The sequence below is a fragment of the Vitis riparia genome, chromosome 1, assembly GCF_004353265.1.
Source record: "Vitis riparia cultivar Riparia Gloire de Montpellier isolate 1030 chromosome 1, EGFV_Vit.rip_1.0, whole genome shotgun sequence".
Classification (NCBI taxonomy): Eukaryota; Viridiplantae; Streptophyta; class Magnoliopsida; order Vitales; family Vitaceae; genus Vitis; species Vitis riparia.
The window spans coordinates 21996267-22008775 of record NC_048431.1 but is presented as its reverse complement, the minus strand read 5'-3'; the positions used below and the strand labels follow the sequence as shown (position 1 = coordinate 22008775).

The 12509-nt window shown below is 35.3% G+C and overlaps 2 protein-coding genes across 3 annotated transcripts; one reads left to right on the top strand and one right to left on the bottom strand.

Annotated features, from left to right (window-relative positions):
* The first annotated feature begins 1186 nt into the window (after positions 1–1186).
* LOC117919586 (probable signal peptidase complex subunit 1) lies at positions 1187–2103 on the top strand. The gene is made up of 2 exons (XM_034836779.1): positions 1187–1314; positions 1582–2103. The coding sequence occupies exon 2, from the start codon at positions 1582–1584 to the stop codon at positions 1855–1857; it is 276 nt and encodes a 91-aa protein (XP_034692670.1). The 5' UTR covers positions 1187–1314; the 3' UTR covers positions 1858–2103.
* A 4659-nt stretch (positions 2104–6762) lies between these two features.
* On the bottom strand, positions 6763–11573 carry LOC117919568 (small ribosomal subunit biogenesis GTPase RsgA 1, mitochondrial). Of its 2 annotated transcripts, XR_004652098.1 has the most exons (6): positions 10806–11573; positions 9179–9403; positions 8857–9051; positions 8570–8763; positions 7314–7727; positions 6763–7122 (listed from the first exon to the last, which is right to left on the bottom strand). XR_004652098.1 is itself a non-coding variant. In XM_034836751.1 (5 exons), exons 1-5 carry the CDS (start codon positions 11463–11465, stop codon positions 7538–7540), a joined length of 1464 nt encoding a protein of 487 aa, XP_034692642.1. In that variant the 5' UTR covers positions 11466–11573; the 3' UTR covers positions 7137–7537. The 2 variants fall into 2 exon arrangements, 1 of the variants encoding a protein (XP_034692642.1); XM_034836751.1 differs by lacking the exon at positions 6763–7122 and having other exon boundaries at positions 7137–7727.
* Positions 11574–12509: the final 936 nt, after the last annotated feature.

Genomic DNA, 12509 nt, shown 5'->3' with positions numbered 1-12509 from the left:
GGAAGTTTGGTAGTTAACACGTCGGTACCTTGGCCTCTATTTGGGAATTATCCTAAAAAATAATTTTTAAGAACGGTTCTTGAAAATCAACAATCAACTTGGAGTTCGTTTGATAATGTTGATAATGTTTTTTAAAAAGTATTTTTAGATGTTTAAAAAAAAAAATCAAGTATTTGATAAAATTAAAAGAACATTTTAAAAAAATTAAAAAATGATATAATGCTTTTTTGGAAAAATACTTGATAAGTAATTTTACTAAAAATACTTTAAGAAAATAATGCTTTCCTTAAAAGCACTTTACAAAAAATAAAACATTATCAAACTCACTTTCATTTTTCTACAAAGTATTTTTAATGGAATTGCTTTCTTTATGTGTATTTTTAGGAGAATTACATTTTTTAAGTGTTTTTACATAAAATATTATAAATGAATTTTCGGCTTTTTTAGAAGTGTTTCTAAAATTTTGTTCTAACATTTAAAAGTGCGTTTAACAATGATTTTATCAAGTGTTTTCAGATTTTCTAAGACTTGAAATTTTTTATTTTAAGACATTAAAAAGGTTAAAAATACTTTATTAAATCACTATCAAACGTACTTTTAATTTTTTGTTTTAAAACATTTCATTAGAGAAGAGTCCATTTGTTAATGATTTAAGAAATACTTTTAATCTAAAAAGTATTTTTGAAATAAGATAAAGTATTTGATAAAATTTAATAAATATTTTTAAAATTTTTAAAAATCACTTTTCACATTGAAAAATCTCTTCTAACATTTTATAAAAAAATATTTCATAATAATTCTCCTAAAAATACTTCCACGAAAAATTCATGAAAAGCAGTTTAAAAATACTTTTTAAATAGGGATTCTTCATCAATTTTGATAGGATTTACACCCAATATTTTGGGAAATGCAAAATTTTCGTAATTAAATTTTTTAAAATTAAGCCTAAACCTATTCTCATAACATCGTATGTTCTCCTCATTTGTTTAACTAAAAATATTATTAAGTGATTTATTTATTTATTTATTTATTTTTATTACGGGGGGTGGTTGGGGGGTTATTAGGTCATAAGAAGAATGCAAGTTTTTTGGTTACCTTTCCTGCAATTTACTCGATCCAACGGTTGTTATTTTCGTCCTGCAAATTGAATTGTGTAATCGTGCGGCTAGCAAGCCCCCCAGTTTCCACCATATAGAAATCCTCCTCAAGTCTTCCCATCCCGACCCGGCCTTTTCTGTCTGAGTCTCTGGTGTTGGATTTCGCATTTTGACTTCCCTGCTCGAAACCCTTTCGAACTTCATCATTAATTCATAGGTTTGTGGTTCCCTTTGATCTCTAATTGTTTAATTTTTATTCCAATTTTTACTGTTTGTTTCATCGGAAAATTTATGTCCGGAGAAAATTTTCTAAGAGAGAAAGAGAATAGAATTGTTTCCGGTTATTCTCAAAGCTAAGTGAATGCATTCGATCGATTATGATTAATCGAGGAAAAAAACACGATTTTTCTCTGGAGACAAGCGGAGACCTTGGGTTTTTAATTTTGGCGACGGGGGTTAACGATTTGGTGTTTGAAATTCGTAGATGGATTGGCAAGGGCAAAAGCTAGCGGAGCAGTTGATGCAGACTTTGCTGCTGGCATTCGCGGTGGTGGCTTTTGTGGCTGGCTATTCGCTTGGTTCGTTTCAGATGATGCTGCTTATATACGCCGGTGGTGTTGCTCTCACTACGTTGATCACTGTGCCCAATTGGCCTTTCTACAATCGCCACCCCCTCAAGTGGTTGGATTCCAGTGAAGTGGATCGTCATCCCAAGCCCCAGCCAGTGAAATCGAAGAAGAAGCCTACAAAGCAGAAGTAGGTCAGGTGATTGATCTTGGCATTTGGTCTAGGGTTTCTAATGGTTTTGGTTGTTCAATGGATTTTAAATGTACTCTCTGAATTTCGGACCCTTTGGATCATACAGGAAAAAAATTTTCCATTATTTAACTTGATCTTTGGCATTTCCTACAGTTTTAATGGTTGTTATGTTCACATTTAGTGCATTTGCTTGCCCTAAATTTATCCTTTGGATAATTGGTGGAAAAAATTTTCGCGTTACTTAACTTGATTTTGGTGGGTCGGTGAATTTTTGGTGTACTTGTTATTAATTTTGGGATTTTTGGACAATCCGTAGAAATATTTTTTTCATTCCTCTATCTGATCTTGCCATTTCTAGGTTTTTAATGATTTTAGCTTTTCAGAGGAATATTAGTGCACTTACCTGCCCTAAATTTGGGAAACGTTGGACAAACACTAGAAAGAATTTTGCCATTACCTAACCTGATCATGGCATTTGGTAGGCTTTCTGTGGTTTTGGTTATTCAGTGGATTTTTGGTGTATTTTCTTGCTTTCAATTTCATACCCTTTCGAGAAAGAACTTCATAATTACTTGGCTTTGCACATAAATTAAAGTCATCGGTATTTGCTTTTTTTTCTTTTTTCTTGTTATTCTACTTGTTTCTTGAAGCTTTTTATGAAGTTGCTTTATCATTTTGATTTTATTTTGTGACTAATTCAGTGAGGAATTGTTGTTTTGTTGTTGAAGGTGCATTTGTTCTCATTATTGCATGCAATGAGCTTCAAATTAAGGTCAAAACAACTAGTCAATGAAATTGTATTGGTTTTGATGTCTTCATAATTATATTGGTTTCATGTATGGTTTTGGGGTAGTGGCATTTAATGCTTTTTGAAAACGCTTCATTGATATAGAGATTAGGTATGATCATAGATGGAGTGTCCAACTTCCAAAAGCTGTTACCACTTAGCTTTATGTGACCTGTGATTCATTTAGTGGAAAGATTTATGTGCGTCATTCTTCTATTGGTTAGTGGTGAAGCTCTATATTTTGGCTTCTTGTGTTTCCTGCCTTCTTGCTTGGGCAAGGACACACTTTCTATATTTAGGTGACAAGAGGGAATATTAATGATGGATTCATGGGTTTGCTGTCTCTGGTACTCATTCTGCCATTGTGATCCTGTCCTCGAATGCCTCTTTTGCTCTGAGGTAGAGTTTATATCTGATGGGGCCTCCAACTGCATAAAGGGGATAACGCAACCAAAGAAAAATCCGCATCCTGTTGTCTCTGACTTCCATCTTTTGAAATGTGCACTTTTTTAACCTTGGCATGGTTTGTCTTAGAATTCTGCTTCTGATTGAAAGTTCTGGTCTGGCTATTCTATTAGATGAAACAAATGCCTCTTTTTAAACATTAAAAGACGGGTTACAGGATGACTATATATATGGAATTTAAGACTCGGCTATCATTTCCAGCTGTGGTTAACCAGAGCTTAGACTTTCTACTATGTCATGTTATGCTATGGATATGCCTTTTAAAAAAAAGTTATGCTGTGCCAATTATGCCCTTGTTGAATATGCTAGTGCCTTGTCTACAGTAATGCCATCTGCTGCAGGTGAACTGACAGCATTTTCCATGAGTAGCTGGGTTGCTCATCTGTGAAATAGGATTGACAACAATGCTACAAGGAATGTGATACAACTATACATCTCCAATCTTTTTCCCAATAGTTGGTTCAGTTGTAATTGAACTTTTTATTAAGGTTACATACATTGGTGAATTACGTTAAAAACTTTATAGGGTTTCAACCATCTTCCTGTTTCTGCCTTCTTGGATTTGGAAATTTAGTTGGTGTTGACATTTTAAGTTAACACTCTCTTTCTTTAAGCCTGTGCTATAAGTTAAAGAGCAATATAGGGTGAGCTAGAAGATTACGGCTGGCAACTGAGATTCCTAAAACTTCTGTTATAGCGAAATGGTTAGCAAATGCCAAATGGTTATTGATGCTCTTTTGTTAGTAATGATTGAGTCCAGTTCCTAAGTACTCATTCACTTGGGGGCCTGGTCTGAATTCCCCCCCCCCCCCTTTTTTTTCTTTCTCCAATTTCTTTGCATAGTTGTAAGTAAATAGCACTATAGCAGGCTTAACCTCTAGACTAGGTCTCACATGGACACATAAAGCTTGTAAGGGACTTCAAAGACATCATCTCGGAATCTCCCTACTAGGAAGACAGCTAATAGAACTAGGTGCTAAGGCCAGGGCTCTGGTGCTCTGGCAATTGGAATGAAGGTTTTGAAAACATTCCAATATTTAAGAAATTTATGTAATTAATCTTCTTTTTGAAAATCCTAGCCACGTTTCCAAGTCCCCAGTCAATTAAAACAAGGGCACAGAGTTGGTATATAACAGTTGCTAGGTATCAGAGGGTGGAGGGGTATACTCTTGGCAGTGCTTCTGAACTGAACAGTGTATTTTTGTCATGTAGGAACCACTTGGTTTTTAATTAATGGTAGCAGTTCTGTATTTGTTGGTTTTCTGGGTTGTGTCAAGTTAAAAATGGTTATCATGTGACCATGTCATTTTGAAACTTGGGTTAAAAGCAGTTAGGCTTTCCTTGAGAAGGATTTTTTAAAACAGTTCTAAAAAGCAACTTTTGAGAACAGTTTTTGCAACTTGTTTTTTGATATATAATTTTTTCTATTTTTTTGATAAGTTTATAAGTATGCTGGGCTGAAAGGTATAACCGTCCAACAAGAAAGGTCCTTGAGTGACTTCCAGGTTGTTTTCCATACAGAGATTTGGCCAGAGTATTCTGCACATCCTTTCCTTTTGAAAGAGGAGTGGATGAAAATGTTTTAGCTGCTCTTGCCTCTTGCTGAGAGCATTTATGCAAAGCATTGACAGACCATGCTTGTTTAACATTTGTTTCAAAGTTTTGATTAGTATATGTCAATATGAATGTTCAAGTGTTATAAAGGGAAAAGGTGTAAGAGTGTAAAATATTTTGCCCTTTCTGCAAATTTAGATTTTGTAAAAGAAAATATTTACTAGTCAAGCAGTCATGGCTTTTGGGCATATATTTTAATTTTGTCCAAAAATGAGGAAATTTAACTTAAATTCATTGGCACTTCACATTGGTATCTTACCCAACAACAAGGACAAGATGAAATGCAATACCGAGTTTTAATATGTTTCTAAGCCAGCTCCATTCCCTTAAAGATTTGGTTTGTGCTGGGAGAGGTAAAGGGGTCAGTGAAGCTTCAAATTAGTGTACTGTGGTACAAGTTAGTGAAGTTATTTTTCTTGATTGTATAGGCCTCTCTCTTGATACGTATGGAGTCCCTGAAAATTCTAAATCGTGTCAATGAAAAAGGCCACATTTACTTGGTTTTTTCCTCCTCCCGTCTTGTACCAGTTTCCTGTCTAAATCTGCAATTGACTTTATTTCATTAGGATTCCATCTTGGTGATTATGAGATTTGGGATAGCGGCCTTCAAAAACTTGCGGATGGGACTGGAAGCCTCAAACCCGTGGAACTTCAACTGCAATTCCACATTCAAACAAGCTCCTGCATCAAAGCGATCCTTCCATGCACCTTCATATGACCTTTTTTTTTGTTTTTATTGGTAAATAGAGATTGTATTAAATAAAAAGTGGCAAAAAGAGTGCAATAAAAGTTAACAAGATGTATATGACGATAGTAAAAAGGCATCAGAAAAAAGGAAAATGGACAACAAAATACTACTCCCTCTAGAAGAGTCCCAACCAATTAATGAGGTTAGATAAAAATATTGGGTCTTCAACTATATACAAGATAATAGATTACAAAGAAACAAATTTTTCTATCTTTGGTCCAAAAGCTCATTGTTTTCAAACAATCTTCCATGTCTCTCTTTCCAAATTATCCAAAAGAGTCACAAAAGAAATGCTTTTTGCACCTTTTTTCATTTCCTCCCAACAAAGAATCCATGACAACCTAATAGGATCTCTCTTACGGAGGAAGAGAACAACCAAGATACATCGAAGGGAGAGAAAAATAGTTGCCAAAAAAACCCCATCTTGCGACATGCACCAGGATGTGATCAATCAACTCCTTTTGGATGACAAAAGAAACATATGTTAGTTAGCATCTACCTCCTCCTCTGAAGTTGATCTAATGTTAGAACTTTTCCCCAAAGTCTCCTCCCAAGCAAAAAAACTTACCTTAGGTGGAACCCATGAATTCCAAACAACACCTACTAGGAAAGGTGCTAATCTCCCAAGCTCTAAAATAGAGTGGAGGGACTTGACAAAGAAAGTTCTACTCCTTGTCTCAAACCAAATCACTTTATCTTCTCCTCCTTTATTTATCTCCTTTTCTTGAAGCCTCAAAAAGAGATGTTTCACAATCTTGATCTCCCAATTGATTAAATGCCTAGAGAAGAAAGGAGTCCAAAAAACCCTTTTCATTAGATTGATTCCACAAATGCGCCACCAATACCTCTTTCAAATTAGCCATGGAAAATAAGGAGCAAAAAGAAACATATAAAGGCTCATCCTTCCAAAACTTTCTCCTCCCATTGCTTAGAAAAAAGAAACTCTACTATTGATAATCTCCCACACTTTCCTCATGGCTTTCTATAATCTAATCCCATACTTGTCTCTTACTCCCGGAAAACAAACAACAACCCCCCGCCCCGCCCCCGCCCTGGCCCTGCCCCGCCCCCCACCTTTCTTTCCCTTCAACTTATTTTTATTGCTTTTAGAAAACCTCCTCATCATAAAATCTCCGACCGAACTGTAGACCATAAAATCTCTATAGTTGCCTTCGCTTTACCTTTTGCAAGTCCATGAGCTTGTGTGCTACGTTATTACACATAACTGCACTCTTCTACATAAAGCCTCTTATCTGCACGTAGATCTGTTGACAGCTGGGATGGACTTTTGGTTTTAGAGATAGAACCCAGGCTCAGAACTGTACTAAAATCAGGGGAAAGAAGTGACATCATATACAAAGAGAAGTCCTCAAATGCAAGCTCCTATGGAACTGTTTTCAGGTTTGGTGGAATTGAATCAAGACTCAAGAGCACCACTTACAATTGAATAAGGATCCACTCCTGCTTGACTTTCTTTGCCCAGGAGCTCTGGGATGAATACACATTCTTAAGTGATAGTAGCTGTGATGGTGTGACTGAATCAGTAAAGGCTCCTACCCTTGTGAAAGATAAACTTTTCAATCCTCCCTTGATCTCGCAGGTGGTGTCACTGCTCTCACTCGACTCCAATAGGCCACAAAATGTCTTACAAACTGCCAAATGGAGATTTGGAAAATGGGTCGGGTCAAATCATAATTTAGAAATGTAGTAAGGATGCTGCAGCCACCAGGATCAACCATGATGCAAGACTACAACTTTCTGCACAAAACCTCAATTCACTGTAAGCTTCATACAAGGAATTTTCTATATTCATTTCTACTGAAGAAGGCAAATGAGACTTAACAGTTCCTCCATCACAAGGATCAAGCATGACAGAAAACATTGACATTGTTTTTCTGAGTCACGCCTCAAGTTGTTAGCTACTGTGATCCTAGACATTCACATTCACAGCAGCAGAAAAGACTTGGAACTCCACTTTTAGCCATGTGCTTGTGACCTCTTCATGATTTATAACAAAAGAGCTGGTCAAGAACTGTTCACAGCATATGAACGAGCCAAGCATGCTCCCTACTGATTTTCATTGCCTATTTCATTTAAAATCGAGTCACCTTCAGCATCTAATAAGCTATCATCATCATCAAGGTCGTCCAACTCGTCTAGGATGGACTGGTTCATCCTCTTGCGAGATTGTCTTCTGTGCTTCTTAGGCTCAAGTCGTGGTTCTGCTTGCTTGACACCCATATCACCTGTCTTGTACCTAGAATTATAGTAACAAATTTGTGATTCAGATTAAATCAATAAAAATTGTGAAAACTAGGGATCAAAGCTAACAATAGAATTCTGCTAGATTTTTAGAAATTAGGTGAGTAAAAAATTACAAAGGAGAGATGCCATAGATACACCATGAACATAAGTTAAAAAAATTCTAGAAATGTTTCAGGAATAGTATGCAATGTTTATGGATAATTCGCTAATAATATAAATCAAGTTACATATCCTGGACCAAAACAAAAAGTGTTTCATGAAAAATTAAGATAATTTCATCCCAGTAGTCTTCTTAGGAGAAGAAAATAAGATGATGATGATTGCTCAGTTTAATAAATCATGAATCAAGAAATTTACTGAAGATCATAATTCTGAACTTCGAAAAAAGGAGATATAGAGAAGACTGTAGAATTGGTGAACGAGCATCTAGGCAACATAATAATCCTTCAAAATGGTTGGTGGTCTGTATTCATAGCTCCAACATATTGCAATGCAACATAGGGAATTACAAGTCAAATAGCCTGAAAGAACATTCTTTTTTTCCTTCTTTTAATTAGTCATAACTATCGATTATTAACCATCAAAATAGTTATTATAATAGCCATTATAAAAGTTGCCATTTTTTATATGTACTATTTGTACATATTAATGAAATAACAAATATATTGTCATAATGGATGTAAGAGGTTACTGCTAGCATATCAGCATATTTCTATATAGTAAACTTGTCCTTGGTTGGGCAATTAATAATTACCATGACATTGTAAGAGTAGGATTTTCTGCACCACAATCATTTAGCTCACAAATTCAAGATCATAGACCCTTCAAACATACCTCACATCACCCTCTCTTTTGGTTCCCAGGGTCCTCAACTGAAATTCTTCTCTGATTTTTATCTCATCAAGCAGTTGAAAATAGTATGGATATCTTTCCCAATCTCCTTTCACAACGCACCCTGGCTCACCAAGATGCAAGCAATCATTGAATGAGCATTTTTCAGGTTCATTAGCACTGAGCAATTTCCTGATCTTCAGTTGACAGTTGAAACAAATAAATTCACTGTAAGTTCAGAACTTGATGTGCACAAAAGTTAAAGCATCATTCGGGTAAACAGCACAAACCTCTGGGAAAGTCTGTGCAAGAGATTGAGTTGTTACTTTCAGCAAGCTTGGTTGGTTAAACCCAGGAGTATCAGCAAGATATCCCCCTCCAGATAGCGGAAGTAAGGATACATGGCGAGTAGTGTGCTTCCCTCTCCCACTTCTTACTGACACTTCCCCAACACGCTGTTCTTCTAACAATTTGCTCCCTAAAATCTGAAAATGGTGCATACGCAAAACTGTACATAAGGATATTGACACACTCACATGTGGACATATAGGATCTAAACAAATAGCTGAAGAAACAATCTCAAAAATATACAAGCAGAGAGCACAAACCCACAGAATCAAACCAATTGTTCTCTTCAGAAGAAACATTAATAAGAGGGTGGTTGCTTCTCAAAGCATTTATGAGACTAGACTTCCCTACTCCACTTGGACCTACAATCACAGTTGTTTGTTCTCTCAAGCTGAATGCAAGAGTATCAAGTCCAAACTTGGATTCAACACTGCAAAAAACTGGCCCATAGCCCCAACTTCGGAGCCTTGATTTCCAAGCAACTCGTGTCTGCATATGCCAATAACAACAACAAGCTTCAGTAATAAAAAAACAAGCAAAAGTAGAGTAGAATGAAAACAGCCTAGCAGCAGAGTATAACAAATTTTAGCTCCCTAAATATGTCTCTTGAATTAGCCGAAGCACCAAATAAGACAGGTGGAAATAGATGTCATCAAGAAACCATTTTAGCTATGAGATTTAAAGCAACATCAATGCATTCAAGATCCAACACAAGTCAAGATACAACAAATTTCAGTTACAGCATTACTGAATAGTGTCTCATGTGTGTTTGACAACTCAAGCAAGTTCAACAAGCATCATGAATCATATTAATAATTAGTAAATAGTCTCAGGTAAGTCAAAAAAAGATCTATAGATTCATGTTCCCATTGGCCAAATGATTATCTATTGAGCAGTGAAAAAAGGCAAAAAGATTAATAGGTTCAGATTAATCAAATTTCAAGAACTGCCATTTAGTATCAGTTGCATTAGGGCATGAAAAATTTGCTTCAACTTCAACATGCTGCAACTTTACATAACCAAAATATGAACTAGCACAAACAAGCATTAAAGCAACAGCCAATGCATTCAAAACTCAAACGAAAATCAAACTGCAATGGAATTTCAGTTATGCTGCAGCTGTATATAGACCAATATATGAACTAGCTCCAAGAAGCACTCAATACAGGATTTAAAGAAACTGGTGACCATATTCTCATCCATTCTTTGAAAGTTTTTTGTTGTGGCAGTTGATCTTTGCATTTTTTGGCATTCGGTGGGTGTTGAGTTGTTCAGTTAGAGAGGTCCTTATGAGTTGGCACGGGTCCTTTGTGGGTAAAAAGAGGAATAAGGCTTGGAAGGTTGCTCCGTTGTATATGTTTTGGGCTTTATGGCGGGAGAGAAATAGGAGGGTTTTTGACAACTATGAAAGCACGAATCAAGCAATTAAAATTTTTTTTTATATCTATTTTGGGATTGGGTTAGATTGTACAATAAAAGCGGATCTTTATCATTGTTAGATTTTGTGGATTGGGTAGGCTCACGATAGGGTGCGATAACGGGTTTTTGTGTCTTCGCGCCTTTTTGTCTTCTTTTTTTTCTTTGCATATGACGTGTATACTTTCTTTCTTTTAATACAATTCTTATTTACCTATCAAAAAAATAAAATAAAATACAAGATTTAAAGCAGCACAATCACATTGCAACATCTCAAAAGTGAATCCACGCCACAGAACAGTCTCACATGATCACAACACAAAGCATTCATGGCTTCACAACCAATTCAAGAAATCACATAGATTAGCATCAAACTGCATTACGATATTGCAACCATACATTACAATCAACACAATATGCATATACAAAATTACGATATGAATATATGAAATTGAAGAAGAATAAGTCTTGAAACCTCTTCGTCGACGAGTTCCGATTTGTTCAATGCGAGTGTGATCGGAATCCCAGTGGACTCAGCCTCCACCAAAAACCGAGTAAGCGAATACACCTCCAATTTTGGCTGCTCCATCGCGAAAAGCACCAACAGGTGATCCACATTGGCCACTGGAGGGTCCAGAATCTCCGATTTCCTCGAGAACACATTCTCAATCACGCCCCGGCGATCCACCCAATCTATCGATCCAACCAACACCTTATCTCCCACCAAAACCCTCCTCTTGATCTTCTTCAACACGGCTCTCACCACACACAGCAGCTCAACCCCAACCCTGACGGCATCGCCATCGCCATCTCCGTCGCCGCCGCCGTCTGCGACTCTAGAATCTTCGACTATGACTCGCATGAAGTTTGCTTGGGCAGCAGCAACCATGCCGACGGCATCAGTGGCGGACAGGAGGGGGCGATGGTTCACCGGGAGCGTCGGCGAGAGGGAGGAGAGGTGCTTGACTGTCTGTTTTGCTCGGAGGAGATTCTTGTTTTGAGGTTTTCTGGAGATGGGGTTTTGGTGTTTGGCGACAAAGGAGAGGTGGCGGAAAGAGGCAGCAGCGCCACGGCGGAGGAGGAGGAGTGAGGAAGGATTGCTGTAGCGGAAGATTGAGGTAGAGGCGATCGGCATCGAGATGATTTTCACAGTTAGGGTTAGGAATTAGGGAAATTAATTGAATTCGATTCCTATTCTCATGAGCTTTGAGGTCTATCCGTTTCTTTCCCAGTGACAGTGGCTCTGCTAGCAGTTTCTTGCATTCTTACCAGTGAAACGGTACCGTTTTGAGACAAAAGTTGAAAACCAATTTTTTTTCATCCTCGAAAGTACCTATTTTAAATATTCTGTCTTTATTTATTTCTTATAAAAATAATGATTTTTTTAAAACAAATATATAAATAATCGAAATATTATCAAAATTTGATTACTCTTTAAATTCAAAAATAAAATAAGTTAATTTTATAAATTTTGAATATTTTTATACCTTTTAATCAATTAATCTAAAAAAAAAAAACAATATTCCATTTCATCGTTTGACAACCAATTCTAATAAATTATTAATCAAAACATTTTTATTGTTTTGTATGTTAAATCAACTATGAAAATAGATGGCCTATTCAATAAATAATAGTTTCAAATTAGTTCGAATGGTCCAAATAAGCTTATTTCTTTTTCCAATTTAGTAATAAAAGTAGTTCATTAGTATAATTAGATCACATTTGGTTGGTGAGAAAGAATAAAATTCAATCAAATATAGTATCCTTATATATACATATATGCATCATATTCAACGGATATATTATATTTATATTTAATTTATAAAATAAATAATAATAATATGAAATACATATTATTTTCAATATTTAAAATAAAAATTATATCTTATTTCAATATTTTCTATTTTAAAAAATGAATTTTCTTTTATATTTAACAATATTCATAATTAAAATATTTAAACTTTATAAATAAAATTGTTTATATTATGTTATTTAATATATAAAAATAATGCATAATTATATATTAATGTTAGTTTATAATTTTTTTAGTTTTTATTTTTTAATTATAAATTTAATTTATAATAAAAAAATTTTGTTTTGTAAAATAAGTATAGAAAACATAAAAAATTTGATAAAAAAATAAATTTATAATAAATGGGATATACATATTTTATATCTT

What these genes read in the sequence shown, in the direction of transcription:
- LOC117919586 (XM_034836779.1), top strand. Translation starts at nt 1,582, where the DNA reads ATGGATTGGCAAGGGCAAAAGCTAGCGGAGCAGTTGATGCAGACTTTG.
- LOC117919568 (XM_034836751.1), bottom strand. Translation starts at nt 11,465, where the DNA reads ATGCCGATCGCCTCTACCTCAATCTTCCGCTACAGCAATCCTTCCTCA. An exon ending in CGGAACTCGTCGACGAAGAG is followed by an intron (nt 9,404 to 10,805) that starts GTTTCAAGACTT and finishes TGGCATATGCAG; the next exon opens with ACACGAGTTGCTTGGAAATC. An exon ending in AGAACAATTGGTTTGATTCT is followed by an intron (nt 9,052 to 9,178) that starts GTGGGTTTGTGC and finishes CACCATTTTCAG; the next exon opens with ATTTTAGGGAGCAAATTGTT.